Here is a 23,952-nt window from a genome sequence, read left to right as displayed (position 1 = left end):
TGATGAAGAGTTTTTGGATTTTGATCGATTTCAATCATAAATATATTTTCTTCCCACAAATTTCTCAAGTTGGTTTATAACTTACTTTATTTCCTCAATTCATTTGTGTTATACTAAAATGATGGCTTCAGTATTATTTTATAACTAGAATAGATAAATGTAAGTGTGTAATTCTACTGGTTCACATAAACTTCCAGAATATATATATCCCTTGTTTGATGCCTGATATTACACAAAAATTAGACAAAATTTCTTTATAAAGATCCTTATATACCTGATGGTGTCTCCAAGAGCTTCCGTTCTCTTTCCCACACAGGGGACAGCGAACCACTATCTGACTGCGGACCATGGTGATCAGACAACTGGTCAGAGACTGAATCTGCATTTTCATTTGAGGCATGGACTGATGGACCTTGTGCTATAGACATAAAGATACACTAAAACAAATTAGAATACATTTTAGATATTATGGCTAATAATTCTTAACAAATAAACACTGTACACGCTATAGAATTGCATCTTGTAAATTAATTTGCATTCCAAAACAATTTCTTTACACATATTGTTGCTCACAAGAGCACTTGTATGTTTACTTTACTATTCAGAAAGCTAAACAAAAATGACAATTGGAGTGCTCAGTACTTAGTCTGAACTATTATGAAGGATAATATTACTTTTGAAATCTGGTCTTCCAGGAAACAAAGGTGAAAACCTTAAGGGTCCATCTATCAATGGAGGTGACAGAAAGCCCATGGAATCAGAGCCAGGTCGACCCACTGGAGAAGAACCATACGGAGAACTTCCTGCAATGCAATACGCAAAATACAAAACACCGCTAATTTCCATTCATGAAATCAAGAGAGTTCTGGTTTTAATTAAGACGTAGACAAATCAAAAAGTGTAATAAATAAACTAAGTCACAGATGTGAAGTCTCTTGAATATACATCAGAAGAATGTACAAATTAGCAGCAGCAGAGGTCATTCAGCCACTTAAGCTTACTCTGCTAGAAGACTGGCTTATCTGATTGAGGCTTCAAGTCCATTTTTCTGTCTACCTTCAGTCAATCAACAATCTGAATAAATCAGTGGTCAATGGCCTTGCCTCCCATACCCTCTATCAATGCACTCTCATACTCGCCCTCTCTCAGCTAAACTCATATTTGCTGAGAGTCTCTCTTGCACTCTTGCCCCTCTTTTGTCCCTGTTCTTGCTCAACTCAACCACATTTGCCCTTCCTCCAACACCTATACTCTGACCCCTCACCCACACTCATCACTCTTCTGTCTACCCTCGCATCCCTCTCCATTGTGCCCTTCCCTAGTCAGTCACTCTCCTCTATCTCATACACCCACTCCTGCACATACACATAATCTCCTTCTCCCTCACACTAACATCTGTGTTTGTGTTGGGATGTGTAGGATACTGCTGATTTGAGGGATACAAAAATATTTTTCTCTCAGAACGTCATAAAACTTTGGATTTCGCTTCTGAGAGCAGTGGAGTCAGGGCTGTTGAATATTTTTAAACGGCAGAGTATGAGTAATGACTTATGTATTATTGGAATGTAGGAAAGTGGAGTTGAGACCACATTTAGATCAGCTTTGAACTTCTCCTAAGTTGTAATGTTCACAAGTCCTGAAAAATAATGTTAAAAGGTACCTCTGTAAGGTGGGACAAGTGTTGAAGAACTTAATAATGCTGGCCTTCCAGACGTATCATTGACAAGTGGACCTTTCAATGCTATGTCCATTTTGAATTCCGCTTCAGTTATCCTGTAAAATGAAGACATACTTTATACCTAAAGCTGGCACAAGGATAGACTTTTAGTTATTTGAATCAACTTGTCTTAACATGTCCCACATACCTCTGTGACAATTGGGGCTTGAACCTGGACCTTCTGGCCCAGAGCTAAGACAAGGCCCTATGGGATAACTTTTTATTCTAATGTAAAGTCTATTCTTTTCTATATACATCCATTCATCATTTTTACTAAGTTAAAGATCACACAACACCAGGCTATAGTCCAACAGATTTATTTGGAAGCACTAGCTTTTGAAGTGCTGCTTCTTCTAATCTTCTGCATCTCCAAATCATTTTTACTATTAGACCATCAAGAGGATTGTAGAGATTAAATGCAGACCCCAATGATGTATTTTAGATCCTGCACTAATTTCCACTGAATTGCAAGCAATACTAATCACCATTTGATGACCATGTTTTATATTCTAGAATCTGTAATAACGTTTTCTGAAGGACTTTCCCTTGGCAGGTTGTAAATCCAAAGAATCACAAGGATGAAACTAAATCGGAGGGAATCATGATCAGAAATGACTGAACAGGCAGACACAATGAGGAGGTGCTGGTGTTGGACTGGAGAAAGTTAAAAATCACAAAACACCAAGTTATAGTCCAACAGGTTTATTTGGATGTACTAGCTTTCAGAGCAGAGCTCAGACAGATTCTAACGTCACATCTCTAATGCATTGTCTGAGCTGAGATGTCATTTTTTTTTATTAAACCTTAAGTTATCTCGGGAATGTGACTTGAAAGAAGTTCTGGGATTTACATATTAAATGAATCAAAACCTGCAATCGATTCTAAAAGATGAAAATCTTAACAGCAATCTAGATTTGTGCAATGTAGTGTATCAGTTGCATGATACTGTGATCTTTTGCTTTAAATTCTGTATCTTATAATCCTGCCCCACCAGCGAGCAGTGCTCCAAAAGCTAATACATCCATATAAACCTGCTAGACTATAACCCGATGTTGTGTGATTTTTAACTTTGAAAAGGCAGAGTCCCTCTTCACTTGCATAAAAGCGGCAGACTGGTGACATAATAGAAATCTTTAAAATTACAATGGAATTAGACAATACAGAGAAGTGCAAATTTAAGGGTCATAAATATAAATTAGTTACTAATAAAATTATAGTGTGGTGATAATGTGGAACTTATTACCACGTGAAAATCAATAACAAATATATTAAAAGGTGGGCTAGCTAAATACAAAGTGGAAAGGAATCTAAGGAACACATACTGTTACTAGTATATCAGGGTAAGATGGGAAGATGCTGGTGCAGAGCATTTATTCTTGCATAGATCAGGTGGGTCACATTTCTGCATTAACTATTGGGGGCGGCGGGGGTCAGGGAGGTTATCTCGAAGTAATACTTTTAGAACACAAGAAAATGATTAGTCTATTCAGCCCATCAAGCCAGCATTACCTTTCAATTAGGTCAAGGCAGGTGTTTAATTTCCACTTTCCCACATTATCTCTATATCTCTTAATGTCTTTAGTCTCCAGACACCTATCAATTTCTGATTTGAATATGCCCAATGATCTTGCTTTCACAGCCCTCGTGGTAAAGAATTCTAAAGATTCACTACTTTGAGTGAAGACATTCCTTATCTGTCTTAAAGAGCCTGGCTGTTAACTTGACATTACATTGCCTGTTCTAGATTCACCAGTCAAGCTATTGAATAAGGAGTTCAAAGCCCCACACAATATTCCAGGTGAGGTCTTACCCAGCTCAATACATTGCAACAAGTGTATGTTGTTTAAATCTGTAATTAAATCCCCTGAAATGATTGGAAACATACAGATTGCATTCCTATTACTTGCTACACCTGCCTGCTAGCTTTTAGTGATTTACGGACAAAGACATTCAGCTCCCTTTGGACATAGCACTTCCCAAACTCTTACCATTTAAGAAATATTCTTTGTGTTCTCTATCAAGTGAATAACTTCATACTTATCTACATTATATTTCATCTGCCATGTTCTAGTCTATTCACTTAGCCTGTCCAAGTCCTCTTGAAGCCCCTTTGCATCCGCTTCAAATCTTTCATTCCCTCCCGTTTGGTGTAATCAGGAAATCTGGAAATATTACAATTGATCCCCACATCCAAATCAGATTGTGAACAGTTGTGGTACCCCAATAGTAACATTCTAAGAATGATCTTTTTATTCCTACTTTCTGTCTGTCAACTAATTCTCAATCGCATGCACTCGAATTTTACTTAGTAACTTTCTGTGTGAGAAGTCACCAAAAACTGGGGACATTTTCCTTTGTTTGTTACAAGAACAGATCTCCTATTTAAGCGTCAGGAAATAATGTATCCAATGTTTATGGTCGTCTTTGTTATGGCAATATGGGAGCAAACACTTTGTGCAGAACAGTTTTTTCTGGCAATATATTATTTAAGGATTTTTCAAGTATATGGTCAGCTATAAGTAATGCAAGAGGTAAAAACAATGACTGCAGATGCTGGAAACCAGATTCTGGATTAGTGGTGCTGGAAGAGCGCAGCAGTTCAGGCAGCATCCAAGGAGCAGCGCTTGGATGCTGCCTGAACTGCTGCGCTCTTCCAGCACCACTAATCCAGAATATAAGTAATGCAATACAATCTGCAGCAATGTGACCCACAGCCAGGAAAAGAATGAACACTGCATCATGTCAGTACATCAATACTGCAAAAAGGGATGAATGAATATACAAATGTTTAATATTTAGGATAATGCAAAAAATCCAAAATCTATACTTCTCTCTTCAAATATAACTGGCAAAATACAGCTTTCAAACAAGTATAATGTGATCAAACTATTTTCTTTTCAAGTTTGCCTTCAGGTTTCTGCAGGTGACGAGGGTCAGTTGAACCACTTGGATTCAGTCACCTAGTGGTAGGTAAGAGGGTTTTCTGTCTATAATACAGCAGCTCAGACTGCCCCGCACCTCTCAGTGATTACCTGGTTGCAAAAACTTTAAATTTAAAGAAGTTGTAGAGAGCGCAGCTCCATTTTCAAGTGCTCGCTTCCTTATTTGCCTCCAATGTAACCTGCAGTTCCTTTCAAGCCAAAGGAACTCTCAATAGCCCTCCAGTTTCACAGGCCTGACCCCTGTCTTTCATTGGTCAGTGAGCCCAGCAACTGGCCACTGAGTGTAATTATCCTCAGGGCAACCACTCAGGTGGTCATTTCCTCTTCAGTGCAAGCTTCTGACCCAATTTCAGCTGACTGCTAGGTTCAGAAGCCTGCAGGAAAAATCCTGGAACTACAATTTTGTTTTCTGAAGTAGAACCGACTTAGGAAAGAGAATCTGGAGAAACATTTTCATAGATCTAAAGGTTTAGGGGAAAAATGTTTTAACTGATGGAATCAGTTTCTATATCCTCTACCCACCAAATTAAAAGGAGAAAAACCATAAACTCTGAAGGTAATCTCGGACCCAATAAACTTTCAAATATTGTAGTCGTTTCCTATCTTGCAAATTCACTTTCAAACAAGATATCTGTTTGTATCCATATGGGTTATAACATTGAAAGTATCTGCAGTAGTAATCTATATTAATTTTTTTAAAAAAACATCAACATCTAAAAATGTATTTATCAAAACAAATCTCATTTTTGAGCTTGAGATAGCAATCTTCATAAACATTAGAGAAATATTGTTATCACATACAAATAAAAAAAACTCATTTTGGATCATGTTGAAATATTTTGGAACAGATATCAACTTACTTTTGTCGAAGGTGAATGTTCTCTCTCTTAATATTGCCAAGCTCTCGATCTGCTTCACGAGCGGACAGCTACAAATAAAAGTATTTATTCTAAAATGATCCAAGTACAGATAATGCAAATATTAGCCTTTATTAGTTCTCTATATTCCACTGGGATATTGGCCTCACTGACCAATCCAGATAAGCCTGCTAAGTAATTTCACAAGCATGTCACTTCCAACAATGATTTCATACTTTTAATGAGAAATATTATATAGTAGCAATCAAAATAAAATCATAGAACATCTTGTAACTAGGTTCCTAGAATGGGTCATAGATGAAATCACTTTGATACAGAATAGCTATAGTAATTCTCAGAGGCAACAGCATATGGTAAAGCCACTGGATTATAATCTAAAGGCACAGGCCAATGTCTGGGAACACAGATTTAAATCCTACCTTGGCAACTGGTGGAATTTGAATTTACTCAATAAATCTGGATTTAGCCTCAGTAAGGAACTATCAACTGTCATGAAAGCCATTTCGGTTCACTTGTACACTTACAGGCAATTGAATATTTTCCCAAAACGAATAAATTTGTCCAATGATCAGTTGATTAATTTAACCCGTTTTTCCCTCTATAAGGGAATGGTAAAACAGGAAAGGAATTTCAGGAATGTGCTGCACAAAGACATCTACTACACATAGCTACCAACTACTCTGAGAAGTTTGGGACAGGAACATTAAACGATAAATGTTGATATATTCAGTTACGATAATTATGCTGGGAGAAAAGGAGGACTAAAAAAAGTGACAGCTGGAAAGAAAGTACAAAAGAAGAAAGAAACTTGCATTGATCTAACATCTTTCACAAACCCAAGATGTCACAAGTCAGCTTACAACCAATGCAAAATACTTAAATTGTATCAGACCAAATGATACATCAGAAATTTAAACAACCAGAACCGCCATTTTACATCCAAAACTCACCCAATTATCATGTGCTTTCTTCTCATGAGATACAATCTGTAAACACAAACAAAAATTTGTTTAATTGAAGTCTGTTCGACAAATGAAGAAGCCCTATCTGACAACATGATTATATCCATTGACATTAACAGATAATGTTTCATAAACTTCAATTTAACAAGCAAAACATTGAATATTATGTCTTTGCTTTTGATAATGGGAAAATCATGTACATTTTTAATGCAACAGTTCACATTAATATAGCACCTTAAACATAGAAAAAGTATCTCAAATATTTCTCAGAAGTGTAATCAGATTAGTCAATATCAAGCCAAAGAATGAGTATTAGGTGGAATGGGAGGAGATGTGTTGTTTAAAGTGTGTCAAGTGTGTGTGAGGAAAATAGGACAGAGCATAGAGAATCTGAAACTAAATTATACAGAATAGGTACAAAATGACTGAAGGCATGGGCTGAATGGAAGGTGGAGTCAGGAGGGTGGTGGAAGAAGGATGCACATGACCAAAGTTAGAGAAATAGAGTTCAAGTAGAGGTAGAAAATGTTACAGTTATAGAGACTGCAAAACCAGAACAGGTTTTAAACATTAGGAACTAAACAAGTCAGTTAGCACTCGTGTAATGGATAACTGAGATTTGAGCTGAATATTCCTTGCAAGAACGAGAAACAAACATCAGGACCATCTACCTTGCAAAGTGCAGTGTGGACTCATGCACCAAAACTCTGAGGTTCACTGACCTTACAGCTCTCAAAGATGGAGAACTCTCTCAGGTTTTTCAGCTTGAATAGAACAACAGTTGACCGTAGAAGTAAAACAGAGACTCTTCAAAACGACAGTACTTCTTCCCAATCTTTAAAAATCTTAAAAATGGCTTTTACCAGCCAGACTATCATTGTGGGGATGGAGGGAAAGTGCTCTCTCTTCAACTGCAGGAAGAGTCTAAAGATTTATCTGGAATGTTGGAACCTGGCAATACTCCCTAAACTGGCACCTGCCATCTGAGGGACTATTCCAAATGACCTAATGGTTTTTAATGAGCCCGAATGCTTGGCTACCAACAGGCAGCCAAATACCTGATCCAATCTCAGCAAAACAACCAAGAGGATGAGAAACAGCTCTTCAGCCAGTCTCTCCTGCTTTGGCTTCTACCTTGGCACAAACCAAGAATCTATCCCTTTGTGCAACATAGGATATAGCCAGCAGACTTTTGGATGAACTGGAATTATAAAGAATACAGAATGGGATTAATTATAAATATGTGCTGAGGGCTTTAGAAGCAGGGGATCTTAATGGTGGTACATTATTGAAGATTTTTTTTTAAATATTGAAACTAGTGAAAATTATTCAATAATTTTGTCTTACATACTTGATTTTTATACGACTGTATAGTTTTAACTAATTCTTCTTCAAGATCTTTAGCACGTTGCCTGAAAAGAAAGTAAGAATTGTATTGGTACTGGAAATAAACTGAAATGAGGTATTAAATAACAACTGAAAATGCCAGTTACCTATAAATATTGAGTTCCTCAGTTGCTTGATTAATCTTTTCATCGACTTCAGAAAGCTTCTCTTCCTTCTGTAGACGCTGATGCTCCTCTAATGTCAAATTTCTATGTACAATGCAACAATTGTGAGAAATTATTCACAACCTTACAACCTTCTACCGGTTCATTTAAGAATAAAAACAATTACAAATGTCTCACGGTGATGGCTTAGTGCTATCAGTAGCTGCATTAATATTTTGGAATTTATTGACTTAGGAATTTTCATTGGGGATTTTCAGTTTCTGAAAGGGTTTATATTAAGTGGAAGGAAACGGTGTCTCTCTAAGTATCAACTCTAACCAGGCAACACCAGGATATTTAGTAGATGAAAAACAGAACTTTACAGATTGAATATTGCCTCCTAAATTATAACGGGCTAGAAAGCACTGATGACAACTGGACTTGCGTTCTTATGAAAACAAAATTCAAACATAAATTGTTGAAGAATAACTCGATTAACTTCCATTTTAATCAGCATTTTCTTATTTTCCACACCTCAATTGACCATACGTGATTTCATTACATGAAGAAACCATTTACATCAGGCCATAACTATTGTTGCTGAACATACACGCTTGTGAATAGAAAGCAATGTTTCCACATGATTTTCCCTCACATTAAGAAATGATCTGGATTTCACCTTATTCCCCCTCTCTTAAAGTTAAGATCAGGACCAAGTGTAAGCATCAAAATCAGCATCGTATTACTAAATACAACCAGATTTTCTGAGACTAATGTAATCATATTCCTACACGATTCATTTTCATTTAAATTCTACCTGAATCATGCTTTGTACCTTTGAAGTTCCATCTCTTTCTCATGGTATAATTCTGTCATGATCTTTAACTTCTGCTGAATGGTCTTGTATTCAGTCTCAAACTGAGTTGTCTCATTTTGTACAGAAGTATGTTCTAATTGAAGTTTTTCAATTCGCTCTGCCAAATGGAAAGAAAAAGCTTCCTGATTACATTAGAAGTTAGATTTTTTTTTAAGATTACTTACAGTGTGGAAACAGGCCCTTCGGCCCAACAAGTCCACACCGCCCCGCCGAAGCGCAACCCACCCATGCCCCTACATTTACCCCTTACCTAACACTACGGGCAATTTAGCATGGCCAATTCACCTGACCTGCACATCTTTGGACTGTGGGAGGAAACCGGAGCACCCAGAGGAAACCCACGCAGACCCACGCAGACACAGGGAGAACATGCAAACTCCACACAGTCAGTCGCCTGAGGCGGTAATTGAACCCGGGTCTCCGGCACTGTGAGGCAGCAGTGCTAACCACTGTGCCACCGTGCCGCCCACAAGTTCAGTTGTATTTTGTATGACAGCAGCCATAACACAAAATAGTCACAGAAGAGAATTTTCAGGAGAATTATGGATTAGGAAAAATATTAAGTGAAGGTATTAACAAAAAGAAACATGATGTAAAATAGCATACCATGTACCAATGCAAGCACATTGAAACTAGAAATTTTTATTTTGGAAATGTGCAGAGAGACTGCCAGCAAAAGGACAGTAAATCAACAGTACATGGTATCCAAGTGAAACTGGTTGTTTGTTGAAAGACGACGAGCCAGAGAACAATAACATTTTAAATCACAGAAACAGGTCATTCACTGACTCTTTGCTATAACAAGAATAATCCAATTGTCTTATATTCTATCCATGCTTCATGTGTTTAATCATTTCTCTCATAAAACACACAGGTTTCTGCCTCAACTACTACCCGTAGCAAAAGTTATACACTCCAATAACTCTTGGAAATTTCTACTAACTTTTTCCAAATTAGAACCTAACTTAAAGTGATGATCCAAATCATTGACTCTCCACCGGTCAAAAACAATATTTTTTCAGTCACCATAACTCATACGTTCATTATTTTAATTAGTTTGATTAAATATCTTCATAGAAATGGGGAAACCGTCTCAGTACATCAAGTTACTCCTCATTCCCGTCCCATTATCTTCACTGTGCACTACCTCTTGCTCTAAAGTCCTTCTATAAGGCACAGAACCGTTTAACTGATGAGAGAACTTACACTTTTTCACTCTATGTCTCTATTTATAAAACTCAAAATACTATTGGCCTTTGTGGCTACTTAATTTATTTTAGCGCTTAAATTTCTCTGTTCCTCACAATGGCCACTATTTTTTCTACTAAGTGTTTCCGTCTTTCAGGGATCACTGGAGTCAGGGAGGGTCCCAGAGAGCTGAAAAATGGCTAATGCAGAACACTTGTTTAAGAGGTGAAGGAGGCACAAGATGGCAAATTAGAGGCCAGTTAGCCTGACCTCAGTTGTTATTAAGATTTTAGAGTCCATTATTGAGGATAAAATTGCAGAGTACTTGGAACTGCATGGTAAAATTGGGCTGATTCAGACTGGCTTTGTCAAGGGGAGATCATGCCTGACAAACCTGTAAGAATTAGAGTCATAGAGACGTACAGCACGGAAACAGATCCTTCGGTCCAATACGTCCATTCTGATCAGATATTCTAACCCAATTTAGTCCCACCTGCCAGCACCCGGCCCATATCTCTCCAAACCCTTCCTATTCATTTACCCATCCAGATGCCTTTTAAATGTTGCAATTGTACCAGCCTCCTCCACTTCCTCTGGCAGCTTATTTCATACACGTAGAAATGGAAATCTCGAAAAATGATAGAGGGAAAGGGAATAGGCTGTCAGCGCAGGAATCCTCTGTGGCCAATCCCCTCAATAATAAGTATACCGCTTTGGACACGGTTTTGTTTTTGGAGATGGAGGGGGTTTACCTACCAGGGGAAAACCACAGCAGCCACATCTGCAGCAGTGATCTGGCTCTGTGGCTCAGAAGGGAAGCGGAGAGAATAGGAGAGTAATAGTGATAGGAGATTCAACGGTGAGAGGAATAGACAGGAGATTCTGTGGTCCTGTGCAAGACTCCCAGATGGTATGTTGCCTCCTGGGTGCCAGGGTCAGAGATGTCTACAGGATTCTTAAGGGGGAACGTGAGCAGCTGGAAGCCGTGGTACACATCGGTACCAAGGACATAGCTAGGAAAAGGGATGAGTACCTGAAAAGTGAATACAGGGAGTTAGGTTGGAAGCTAAAACGGCAGGACGAGAAGAGGAATAATCTCAGGATTGCTACAAGTGCCATGGGCTAGTAAGGCAGGGAACAGACAGCAAGTGCAGCTGAACACGTGGCTGCAGAGCTGGTGCAGGAGGGTGGGATTGCGATATTTGGATCATTGGGATATCTTCAGGGGAAAATGCGACCTGTAAAAGGAGGATAGGTTGCACCTGAACTGGAGGGGCACCAATATCCTGGGCGGGAAATTTGCTAGCGTACTTTGGGAAGGTTTAAACTACTTTGGCAGGAGGATGGGAACCGGAGCTAGGGATCAGAGGGTGGGGTATCTGGTGAACATGCAGAATCAATATGCAGAGAGTCTGAGAGGAAGGATAGACAATTGATAGAGCAAAGTTACTGTTAGTGTGATGGTTTGAAGTCTATCTATTTTAAGGCAAGAAGCGGCAGGAATAAGTGTGATAAACTTGGAGCATGGATCAGTACTTGGAGCTACGATGCTGTAGCCATAATGGAGACTTGGATATCATGGGGGCAGGAGTGGTTGTTGGATGTTCAGTGGTTTAGGTATTTCAAAAGGAATAAGGAGAGAAGTTAAAATGTGGGGGAGTGGCATTGCTAATCAGGGTTTGCATATTAGCTGCAGAAAGGGAGGTTGTCAAAGGGGGTTTGTCTACTGAGTCATTATGGGTGGAAAAGAGCAGTTACTTTATTGGGAGCTTTCTATAGAACCCCCCAATAGTAACAGAGACACAGAGGAGCAGATTGGGAGGCAGATTTTGGAAATGTGTAGAAGTAACAGGGTTGTTATCATGGGTGACTTCAACTTCCATAATATTGATTGGAACCTCCTTACTGTCAATAGTTTGGATGGAGCAGACTTTGTCAGGTGTGCCAAGGAAGGGTTCCTGACTCAATATGTAGATGGGCCGACTAGAGGGGAGGCCACATTGGATCTGGAGCTTGACAACAAACCAGATCTGGCGTCAGATCTTTTGGTGGGACAGCATTTCGGTGATAGCGATCATAACTCCCTGACCTTTACTATAGTAATGGAGAGGGACAGGTGCAGACGGTATGGGAAAATATTTAATTGGGGGAGGGGGAGTTACAGGGAAATGCATGTGGAGGTTGTTTAGGGAGCACTTGCTGCAAGTACTGAATAGGTTTGTTCCACTGAGGCAAGGAAGGGATAATAGGGTAAAAAACCTTGGATGACAAGAGATGTAGAACATCTAGTCAAGAAGAAGAAGGAAACTTAAGGTTGAGGAGACAAGGATCAGACAGGGCTCGAGAGGGTTACAAGGTAGCCAACAAGGAACTGAATAATGGAATTAGGAGAGCGAGAAGGGGGCATGAAAAAGCCTTGGCGGGTAGGATTAACGAAAACCCTAAGGCGTTCTACATTTATGTGAGGAACAAGAGGATGGCCACAGTGAGGGTAGGGCCAATCAAGGAAAGTGGAGGGAACAGAGAGCGAGTGCAGCTGAACACGTGGCTGAAGAGCTGGTGTAGGAGGGTGGGATTGAGTCAGAGGAGGTAGGGGAAGTCCTTAATGAATACTTGCTTCAGTATTCAAACATGAGAGGGACCTTATCGTTTGTGAGGACAGTGTGAAACAAGCTGAATTAAGGAGGAGGATGAGCTAGAAATTTAAAAAAAACATGAGAATAGATAAGTCCCCTGGGACAGACAGGAGATACCAAAGGTTACTATAGGATGCGAGGAGAGAGATTGCTGCGCCTTTGGCGATGATCTTTGTGTCCTCACTGTCCGCTTCAGTACTGCCAGATTATTGGAGAGTGGCAAATGTTATTCCCTTGTTCAAGAAAGGGAATAGGGATAAGCAATTTTAGAGAAGATGTGTAGCTCAGTTTGAAGTTCAATGACCTGGAATTGGGATAACCCTGGGAATTACAGACCAATCAATCAGTCAGTCTTACATTGGTCGTAGGGAAATTACTGGAGAGGATTCTGACAGATAAGATTTATGATTATTTGGAAAAGCATAGCTTGATTAGAGATAGTTAGCATGGCTTTGTGAGAGCCTTATTGAATTCTTTGAGGATGTGACAAAATGCATTGATGAAGGTAGAGCAGTGGATGTCGTGTATATGTATTTTAGCAAGGCGTTTGATAAGGTTCCCCATGGTAGGCTCATTCAGAAAGTAAGAAGGCATGGGATACAGGGAAACCTGTCTGTCTGGATATAGAATTGGCTGGCCCATAGAAGACAGAGAGTAGTATTTGATGGAAAATATTTAGCCTAGAGCTTGGTGACCAGTGGTGCTCTGCAGGAATCTGTTCTGTGCTCTCTGCTCTTTGCGATTTTTATAAATGAATTGGATGAGGAAGTGGAGGGTGGGTTCGTAAGCTTGCCAATGGCATGAAGGTTGTTGGAGTGATAGATAGTTTGGAGGGCTTTTGTAGGTTGCAACGGGCAATTGACAGGATGCAGAACTGGGCTAATAAGTGGCAGATGGAGTTCAACCTGGAAAAGTGTGAACTGATTCATTTTGGAAGGTCAAATGTGAATGCAGATTAGAGGGTTAAAGGCAGGATTCTTTGCAGTGTGGAGAAATAAAGGGGTCTTGGGGTCCATATCCATAGATCTCTCAAAGTTGCCACCCAAGTTGAAAAGGTTGTTAAGAAGGCGTATGGTGTGTTGTCTTTCATCGGCAGGGGAATTGAGCTTATGAGCCGCAAGGCTATGCTGCAGGTCAATAAAGCCCCGGTTAGACCACACTTGGAATATTGTATTCAGTTCTGGTCACCTCATTATAGGAAGGATGTGGAAGCATTAGAGAGGGTGCAGAGGAGGTTTACCAGGATGCTGCCTGGACTGGAGAGCATGGCTTATGAAGAAAGGTTGAGGGAGCTAGGGCTTTTCTCACTAGACCAAAGGAGGATAAGAGGTGATTTGATAGAGGTGTACAAGATGGTGAGAGGCATAGATAGAGTGGATAGTCAGAGATTATTTCCGAGGGCAGAAATGTCTATCATGAGGGAGCATAATTTTAAGGTGATTGGAGGAAGGTTTAGGGGAGATGTCAGCGGTCAGTTGTTTACACAGAGAGTAGTGGGTGTGTGGAATGCACTGCCAGCAGTGGTAGTAGGGTCAGATACTTGAGGGACATTTAAGTAATACTTGGATAGACACATGGATGATAGTAAAATGAAGGGCATGTAGGTTAGTTTAGCCTTAGAGTAGGATAAAAGGTCAACACAACATAGAGGGGTGAATGGCTTGTACTGTTCTATGTACTAAACCTCGAAGAGGGAAAACCTCAAACTGGTTATAAAGGAAATAAAAATGTTGCTTAAGAAAATTCCTCAAATAAAAACCAACACTGGAATGGAACTTTCCAACCATGTACTGATGCAATCTGCTTCTTAAAAACAGACACATGATATAGTAATATTCTACAATGAATAGATGAATGTTTCAAGTTCTTGTATTTACCCATCAGCTCTTGCTTTGCTTTGATTTCATCAGATAACTTGCTGTAAATCTGATTTCTTTCATCTTCTGCCGACTTCAACTCAGCATTTAACTAAAAGAGATTTAAAAGTATTTCAAAACAATAGTTACAAACATCACATTGTCACAATGGAGTTTTAAAGCTTTTATTTTATTTTAAGTGGCTAATTTCTGGCAAATTGATATCAGCAAATTATATAGGGACAATTTTCATTCTCACGGGCCTGATGAGCTGAATGATGGTCTCCTGTGCTGGATCAATTATTTTATGTATATTTTTTATATTCATTCTTGAAACGACAGTGTGACCATAAAGGCTATCAGCTATTGCCCATTCTAGACTGTCCTTATCCAGATGGCGATCAGACATCACTTTGAATCACTGCAGTCAGATTAGATTTGCCACAGGTTTTTGACACAGTGGAGGAAAGTAAAGTGAGATTTTTCCAACGCAGGATGGGAAGTGGAAGGGACACCTACAGGTGATGAATTCCCCATATTTCTTCTGCCTTGTTCTTCTGGGTGATCAAGATCACATGTTTTGAAGGCACAGTTAAAGGAGCCTTGGTGAGCTCATCTTGTAGACAGTACACACACTGCTGCCACAGTACTCTGGGGGTGGAGGGAATGAAGTTTGAGGTGCTGAATAGGTGCGAATCAAGTGGGCTGCTTTGTTTCAGATGGTATGTGTGTGTTTTTTCTGATTATTGCTGGTGCTTCAAGGCAATTTAACAGTATTCCATCACATTCCCAACTTGTGTCTTGCGGATGGTGGACAGATTTTGGACAGTCCCACACCCCCCCACCTTACTAGTTTAAATCCTCCTGAGCAGCTCAAGCAACTCTCCCTGCCAGTATATTAGTCCCCTTCCAATTTAGATGCAATTCGTTCTTCTTGTACAGGTCACTTCTACCCCAAAAGAGATTCCAATGATCCAAAAATGCAAATCCTTCTCCCATACACCAGCTCCTCAGCCATGTATTCATCTGCTCTGTCCTCCTATTCCTGCCCTCACTAGCTCTTAGCATCGGGAGTAATCCAGATATTACTACTCTCGAGGACCTCCTTTTTAAATTCCTGCCTAACTCTCTGAAATCTCCCTTCAGAATCTCAACCTTTTCCCTTCCAATGTTATTGGTTCCAATGTGTACAATGACCTCCTGCTGGCCCCTCTCCCCCATTTTGCACTCTCTCGGAGACATCCTTGATCCTGGCCCAGGGAAGCAACACACCATTCTGACTTTTCTCTGCTGGCCACAGAAATGTCTCTCTGTACCTCAGACTAGAAAGTCCCCTAACACAATTGATCTGTTGGAACACAACATAGCCCTCATTGCATTAAAGCCAGTTTCAATACATTCCCCTGAGAATCCATCACCCCCTACATTTTCCAAAACAGCATATCTGTTTGAAATGGGGATAGCCATAGAAGACACCTGGACTAACTGCCTACTCTCTTATCTTTCTTGAAGTTAACCATGGGGGCTTTGGGGTGGGGAGGGGACCTTGCTGCTGATTGACTTGTTGCTCTTGGAAGACAGATCATTCCCCACTTGCTCCTGATTCTGCGTAGAGCCTGCTGCTGGCCTTTCAAGTGCCTGAGTGGAACAAAATGTGGCAAGCCTTCCTGAAAAGCTGTGCTCAGGGCTCTTGCAACACTTCAGCCAGTGGCAGAGACCCTTTACATCTCCACAAGATTTCACTCTGGTTCCGTTTGTGTAAAATTGTGGTTCGGTGATACATCGAGGACAATGTGCTTTATATATTAAAAATACTTTATAAATTAATTAGGGACAAGAAAGGGCTAAGCTAAGTTATGCTAAGTTTTTTTTCATGTTTTGTTGAATGGAAGCAGCAGTGCAGTAGCACTCCAGTTCATTTCTCCAAAATGCAGCACAGAACAACCTCGATTGTCCAAACATGATGGGCGGGAGTATTTTGTTTGGATAACTGAGAGTTCAGATAGCAGATAGCGTTTATACAGGATAATTGAAGTTCGGCTAACTGAGGTTGTTCTGTACATTGAACAACAGTTAATGGTACTAGCTGTTTCATTTTTCCATGAGAATCACTATCTCTCCAGTAGTACAAAGAATATTAGGATATGTTGGCATACTGTAAAACTTAACATTTATTCACACATTTCAAAGCAAGTACATTATGTGGAGCATCAGAAAGATAGAATATTGCCCAGGAATATCTTATTAGAAAGTATGAAAACAAGTGACATAGCATAGAGATTATACCGCAAACTGTAACTTACCTTCGCAAAATAAATCAATTTTTCAATTTTTTCCTTTTGCTGTTCTTCTGACATTTCTAATACACAAAAAAAAACATGTTTTAGACAAACAAGTTAGCATCCTGAGAATCCAAAACTTAGGATAAAAAGGGCCATGAAATTTAACACCAATCAACCTGGAAGCACACATACTAAGTGAAAGTGTGACATATTAGTGGGAAGGTCCTTAACCAGAATTAGTTGATCCAGCTCCTTCAATCAGAACTTAGGACAGTGTTCAAAAGATAAAAATGATATTACTACATCCTATTCAGCAGTACTATTCAGAATCTGGCCCTTGAGCCATCTGTGGCCTGAACGTGGCTTTGCTGTAGCCTTTCACTGAGCTATCAGCTTGCTGTCATTAATCTGCTCACTAATTCTCCTACTCATTACCATCCTCATGTTTAGTGCCATTCCTATACTCACCTTCCTACCATGTCTCCTTTACTCACCACGTCCCTCACAAATTTCCCACAAGCTGCCTGTGCCACTTTCTCCTTCCCTCCCACTTGCACTTCCTTGCTTTTGTTATCCATCTCTTAAGCCCACAACGGGCTTTTGCTTTTGCTCACAACGGTTCAGAGAGGGAAGCAGCACGCCAAAGGGTCAGTGAGGGAAATGGTAAGCTGATGGTTCAGCAAACAGGAGAATGGAGTGAGTGAGATCATTGTGGAGTGAAATGGCAAGTGAGAGGGTTGACAAGGAGAAGGAAAGCAGTGGGCAAAAGAGGCAGCGAGCAAGAGGGTTGTGGTAAGTAGTTATTAAATATGAGTTATTAAAGTGTTGAAGTGTTTTTTATGACATGCGTTGTATGTAACAAGATTTTTTTTGAAGAAGTAAATCACAATTAATCCTTATGTATTTTTAAACTCTACTTTGGAGGTCTGTTCAAACTCCCAAAACTTCTCCCTATTTTTCCAGTCAATATCACTGCTACCGAATAAGGACATATGTAGGAAAGCACCTGAACTTCAGCAAGAGATTTGCATCATTTGTATTAAAACAAACAAACAAACAAACAAATTAATTGATGCTGTAAGCAAATAACACTACAAAATAAATAAAACAGCTAAACAATTATTACCCCATATTTTGAGAAATAGCTACTTTCAATGGATGGCTGGGGGTTTAGTACCAGGGTAATTTCTGAATTGTCAGAACAATCTTAACAATAAAGAAATTCTGGAGATTTTTGAGGAGCCCACAATAAGGGTAATGCTGTTGACGTGATTACATGGACTTTCAAAAGGTATTCAATATAGAGAGTTGTGAGAAAAGGTATAGCTTGTGGACTAAAGGAACAATAGCAATGTGGATACAAAATCAGTTGAAGGAAAGGAAGACAGAGTTAAAGGATATTTTTCAGGCTGGAGGAAGGTTTGTGGTGGCATTCCCCAAGGGTCAGGTTACAGAACCATTTATTTTCCTGCTTTATATTAATAATCTCTTAATGTGCTGAAGTCAATACCCAAGTTTGCAATGGTACAGAAGTTGGAAACATTGTAAACTGTGAGGGTGCTGTAATGCTACAAAACAACATGGACAAGTTGGTGAACTAGGCAGGTGAGTGGGTAGCAAATAAAATTCAATGAAGATACATATGAAGTAATTCATTTGGTATAAATAACATGAGGATACGTTATAAAGAGGGCACTATAGTAAAAGATGTGCAGGAGCAGAGAGAGATTTATGAGCATATGTCACTAAAGATGGCAGAACTAGCACAGCGAGATGTGGAGAAATCTTTTCCAAAGTGTTGTGAATCTTTGGAAGGCTCTAACTTGAGAGTTACAGATGCACCATCATTGAAAATATTTAAACTGCAGATAGGCTGATTGCTTTTTCAGGGATTGAACAGGAAGGCAGGGTTTGAACAGGAAGGCAGGGACAAAGTCCTAAGTCTGGCAGATCAGGCTTGATTGGGCTGTATGATCTTCTCCTGTTCCTTTTTTTTAATCTTCTTTTTCCAGACTATTATTGGTACCAGCAAACACACCAACAACTAGATTTAGCTGGTTTTCTTAGAAAAAAACTCTTCAATTAGACCTAATATTAATTCACTGAATCACTAGCTAAGCACTCCCCATTTTCAGGTTTAGATCCATTTTGCCCTAGCTATTACCTTCAGCAGGACTTTCCTCCTCAGGTACATTCCATAATTTCATCTTTAGAAGGCAGCTTGTCAGAGTCTGTAAATAAAGAAAAATCAGAAATGAATATTTTTAAGAACTGCTTGCATTATTACTTGATTTTATAGGAACAAGACCTTACCTTCACCTCATTCTCTTTACTTGCAAAAACTCTCCGAATATCTTTCTGTGTCTTCTCGCATAATTTAATTTGTTCAGAACGTTCACTGTACCGCTCCTCCCATCCTTCTGATTCTTGCAATAGCTATAGAATACAATCATGAGAATGGCTTGTAAGACACCCGCTACATAGTGGGGTATAATCAATACATTCAAAACATTTGATCCGATCAAGAACCTGCATCTCAGTTATAACAAATACAATTATCCACTTAGTTATAAAATAGAACGTAAAAGTGAACTTGCATCCAGATCCACAAGTCCAGCACAAAACTGCACAAAGGCTCAAAAATTTGAACTGAGAAGAAATTAAATATACAGTGACAAACTGTTATTAGACAATGCTGGAAAGAAAACATTGTAACTTTTGATATTCAAAAATACAACCTAGTGAACTTGGTTACAAATGAATAGCCATGATTATACAAAATAAATTCCAAATCTTAATCAGGACACTTATCAAAAACTGGAGATTGGAAGCTAGGCACTATCCTATAGAAAGGGAGAAAGAAAACGATTTGCAAAAGTTAACTTCAATATCTCTTAGCTATTAGATGCTGCACAAGATGGTGAGAAGCTTGGAGAATGTTTCATTGGTTCTCATTTTGTATGAAACACAGTTTATGCTGCAAGATGGTGAAAGGAAAAAACATATTACAACATAAAAGGGTAAAAAAATTCAAACAAATCATACTAAACCCTCTTTAATTATTATTAAACGCATCTCTAGTTAATCACCATTAGATTATCACTGCCATAGCTCATTGTTATTCTATACACAATATCAGTTAGCATCCTTGAAGAAACAAAGGCCAAACAGATACATTTTATACTTTGCAGGATATAAAATGTTTGAGTGAAATATTTCAGCCATACCTGTTCTTTGCTTTGTTTAAGATGATAATTTTCTTCTTGCGCAGTTTGGAAGGATTCCTGATGCTTGGAGTTGTTAATCTGAATTGCTTTTAATTCAGTTGTAGTCTTAAAATACAAACAGACATTGAATTCTTTTCTGTCTCATTGTAAACAAATCAGCATTACTCAATTGTGTGTTGTATGCCTTACCTCTTCAATTTGGACTTGAAGGTTCTGTGCTTCATTTTCTAGGGTAGTTAAATTTGCTCGGATTTCTGTAATCTGCAAGCAGTAAACTTGCAATTAAAACTATACAGGACCTATACTTCCAGCTTTCTTCATACATTTGACAACACTTTTATACAGCTGTTAGTTAGTTATAAATGCTAACTATTTAGCATTTATAACTAAATAGTTAACAATGGATTAAAATTTAAAAAAAAAATGGAACTGCTCAGTTACTACATACCAAATTGCTGCATTGGGATCTGGTTTGCTTTTCTTCTTCTAGGTCCTGTGTGAGCTGATCAATGGTTTGTCTAAGATTGCCATTTGACTTATCCAACTTGGCATATGCGTCCTAAGAAAAAGTTTTACAAATGAAGTTGATCCTAAACATCATCTCACCTGTACAGAAAAACTCAACTGCAAAAAAAAAACTTAGCCCCTCAAAGCTATTTTAACACCCTTTTGCCACCATCTGAAATCAAGAATAAGGACATTTTAACTTAACTTAATTTGGAAAAGCATAAAAACTTTAATTGGATCAGATTTTCTTTTGATGTAGCAAGATTGCAACCTTCTTCCTTCCCTCACACAAACATCCAACACATAAACCTGAGTCTGTTCTAAGCTGTATCTGCAGTTGTAAAATTAATTTTATAAAATGGCAACAGGGAAGACTGATTATTTTAAAATCCCCATATTAAAAATCTGCACATGATGGTGGAATTCCTAATCGAATATTTGAAATTACAAACTAATCACTGCCAACTCCCACTTTATATCTTTCTCTTTGATAATTATTGGTATAGTCTGAAATACATGATTCTTGAAAAAGGGAATTAGTTGGCAGTAAATAGTTCAATTGTGAAATGAGAAACACAAAGAAAAGAAAATTAAGTAGTCAGAAGGGTGTGAAAATGCTAAATATGCAAAACAATCTCAGAGATATACTTCAAATTATGATCAATTCAGAATGTTTGGTTTAGAACACAGTAGTGGTGAGCATAATGAAAGCTGTTTAGTGCTAATATTACACTGAAGGGAAAGAGCTGCATCACTGATGAAAAAGTTGACATTATCAACACAGTTATTGAAAGGCATCACTGGGATGCAATAACATCTGTGGACATGCTGATTATAAAATATCTAAAGAACTGGGCTCTGGAGTGCTCTAATAATGTAATTATAATGTTCCTACCACTGGGTTAGAAGAATTGGGCTCAAGTCCCATCTACACCAATGCTGTGCCATAACATATCTGAACAGATTGATTAAAAAAAAACCGAACTGGTTCGTAAGGGTTCTTGTGGTGCAGTGATAGTATCCCCATCTCTGAATCAGGTGGCCTGAATTCAAGTCTCAACTACTCCAGAGCTGTACAATAATATCTTCAAGCAGGGTTATTAGTAAATATCTACATGAAATTAATCTTTGTAGATTAAAATAAATCAATAGTCACACAAAAAAGAAAAATTAGGATACTTGTGGCACAGTGGTAGTAGACTAAGATCAATTCCCACCCACTCCAGAGGCATATCAATAAATATCTGCACAAGATTCAGTAACAATATCTTTAAACTAGGATAGAATTTCTAAAGTTGGGCTAAGATTGGAAAATGAAAACTGGGTTATTAACTGGACATTGAGGGGGCTGGGTGCATTATTTCCCCCTCCAACACTATTTTGCTTTCGTCCCCTTCTTTTTTTCCTGTTATTTTTACACAGTCCCTCGTGGTAGTTCACTGGTGATTGGCTAATTTGGTGGTGGGTTTCTTTATTTCAGAAAAAGAGAGTTGGTGCTTTTGTTGTGCTGTGGGAGTGTCTCTACCTTTGGGTCAAAAGTCCCGAGTTCCCTCATAACACATCTGACCAGACTGATTATAAATATCTACAGTTAGGGAAGACTTGTGAGACAACAAAGTAGGGGTGTTGCAGCCTCTAGGCCAGAAGACCCAGATTCAAGTTCCACCTGCTCCAGAAGTGTGTAATTACATGCCTGAATGGGCTGATTAGAAAATGCCTTTAAAAACAGCTGGATTCTACAGTGGCCACTGTAGGATCTGGGATATATTAGCTTCCCCCACCCCACCCAACATTATTTTGATTTAGTTTCCCAACACCCCCCCCCCCAGATTTACCCCTGTTTTCAGGTTTTGATTAATAATACAATATTCTTGGTGAGCAGTTTTTTTTTTCTTAATCTGGTTATTTGGTTTATTTAAAAAGATAGAGCTGAGTTCTTCTCTCGTGGGGTTGGCTTCTGGATGAAGAAAGGAGAAGAGAATAATTAAACTGGTATTTGAGTTAAACTATAAATTTACAACGAAGCTTTTGTAAATCTCCAAAAAGTCTTCTACTGTTTAATTCAAAACATGGATGTTGATCTGTTAAACACACACTGCCCTCTTTGGAAAGTCTCAAATGCTCAACTAGGCAACACCAAGTCTTCCACAGGATCCCTCTGGGGGCAAAAATTCCACCATTCCTCCCCTACCCTCAAGTCACCAATCAATCAGGGTTATGCAGCTGTCATTGGAAGTGTAGCTGCTGACAATGCACACAGGAAGATCTCTAGCATTGATGAGGAATCCAGGCCACTTGAGAGTGACGGTGAGAGGAGTTCACTTGGTGGGGTGGAACACCCTGATATTGGGTATCGTGATCAGGTTGTGCCTTTTCTTTCACTGGCAGCACCATTAATACCTTGTGGGTGTTCACGAAATAGGGTCAAGTTTACAGCTGTCAGTTACAGTGACTATGAGGAGAACTTGGATGTTAGATCTCACTCCTCCAAAACCCAAAGCTGTTCTCCCCACAAGTCCATATGACAAAATAGTAGGTGCTCCTTAGAGCACTCCTCAGTATCAATTCTTTTGGACTCATAGAAGAACATAGAACAGATCCACATATACTTGACAATATATTTTGGGTTATAGCTCTAAAAGATAATTTTAAATTTCACTCATCCTCAATCTTCTGGCCAGCTTATTCAATTATTTTTCCTGAAACTCTAACTCACAATATCCTTACCTGAAGCTGTAAAGTTGTTGTTTCTGTTGATTCTTTTAAGTCAGCAGCATTCTTTACAGATGATTCAAATTCTTTGTACTGAAAATGAGAACAATTGTTTTAAACTATAGATAAATAATTAATAAAGATAGATCTTAACTTATTTTTGTACAAATGAAAAAATCGTGGCAGTTCAATCAATTCTGGATATTAAATTGTAATAAATTAAGTTAAAAATGCATTAGTTCTCCAAATAGACTTTACACTAAAATGAGCAGATTTTCAACTGACCAGCTTTAGACAATAGACAATAGGTGCAGGAGTAGGCCATTCAGCCCTTCGAGCCTGCACCGCCATTCAACATGATCATGGCTGATCATTCCTAATCAGTATCCTGTTCCTGCCTTATCTCCATAACCCTTGATTCCACTATCTTTGAGAGCTCTATCCAACTCCTTCTTAAATGAATCCAGAGAGTGGGCCTCCACTGCCCTCTGGGGCAGAGCATTCCACACAGCCACCACTCTCTGGGTGAAGAAGTTTCTCCTGAGCTCTGTCCTAAATGGTCTACCCCGTATTTTTAAGCTGTGTCCTCTGGTTCGGCACTCACCCATCAGCGGAAACATGTTTCCTGCTGCCAGAGTGTCCAATCCTTTAATAATCTAATATGTCTCAATCAGATCC

General features: G+C 38.9%; 1 protein-coding gene across 1 annotated transcript in view; it reads right to left on the bottom strand.

The window, feature by feature from the left end:
- ctage5 (CTAGE family, member 5) overlaps nucleotides 1-23,952 on the bottom strand; it is a 53,170-nt gene that overhangs the window by 6,705 nt on the left and 22,513 nt on the right. Inside the window, exons 9-24 of the mRNA XM_043698441.1 lie at nucleotides 23,290-23,367; nucleotides 20,504-20,614; nucleotides 20,245-20,316; nucleotides 20,056-20,160; nucleotides 19,142-19,264; nucleotides 18,993-19,059; nucleotides 16,850-16,905; nucleotides 14,568-14,658; nucleotides 8,825-8,963; nucleotides 7,993-8,094; nucleotides 7,851-7,911; nucleotides 6,488-6,523; nucleotides 5,520-5,587; nucleotides 1,661-1,773; nucleotides 675-803; nucleotides 275-418 (exon numbers count right to left, since the gene is read on the bottom strand). Coding sequence (XP_043554376.1) covers nucleotides 275-418; nucleotides 675-803; nucleotides 1,661-1,773; nucleotides 5,520-5,587; nucleotides 6,488-6,523; nucleotides 7,851-7,911; nucleotides 7,993-8,094; nucleotides 8,825-8,963; nucleotides 14,568-14,658; nucleotides 16,850-16,905; nucleotides 18,993-19,059; nucleotides 19,142-19,264; nucleotides 20,056-20,160; nucleotides 20,245-20,316; nucleotides 20,504-20,614; nucleotides 23,290-23,367 — 1,495 coding nt within the window. The remainder of the gene's footprint in view (nucleotides 1-274; nucleotides 419-674; nucleotides 804-1,660; nucleotides 1,774-5,519; nucleotides 5,588-6,487; nucleotides 6,524-7,850; nucleotides 7,912-7,992; nucleotides 8,095-8,824; nucleotides 8,964-14,567; nucleotides 14,659-16,849; nucleotides 16,906-18,992; nucleotides 19,060-19,141; nucleotides 19,265-20,055; nucleotides 20,161-20,244; nucleotides 20,317-20,503; nucleotides 20,615-23,289; nucleotides 23,368-23,952) is intronic.

The sequence above is a fragment of the Chiloscyllium plagiosum genome, chromosome 10, assembly GCF_004010195.1.
Source record: "Chiloscyllium plagiosum isolate BGI_BamShark_2017 chromosome 10, ASM401019v2, whole genome shotgun sequence".
NCBI classification, from domain to species: domain Eukaryota; kingdom Metazoa; phylum Chordata; class Chondrichthyes; order Orectolobiformes; family Hemiscylliidae; genus Chiloscyllium; species Chiloscyllium plagiosum.
The sequence above is the reverse complement of the archived record's forward strand: the minus strand, read 5'-3'. Positions and strand labels throughout refer to the sequence as shown.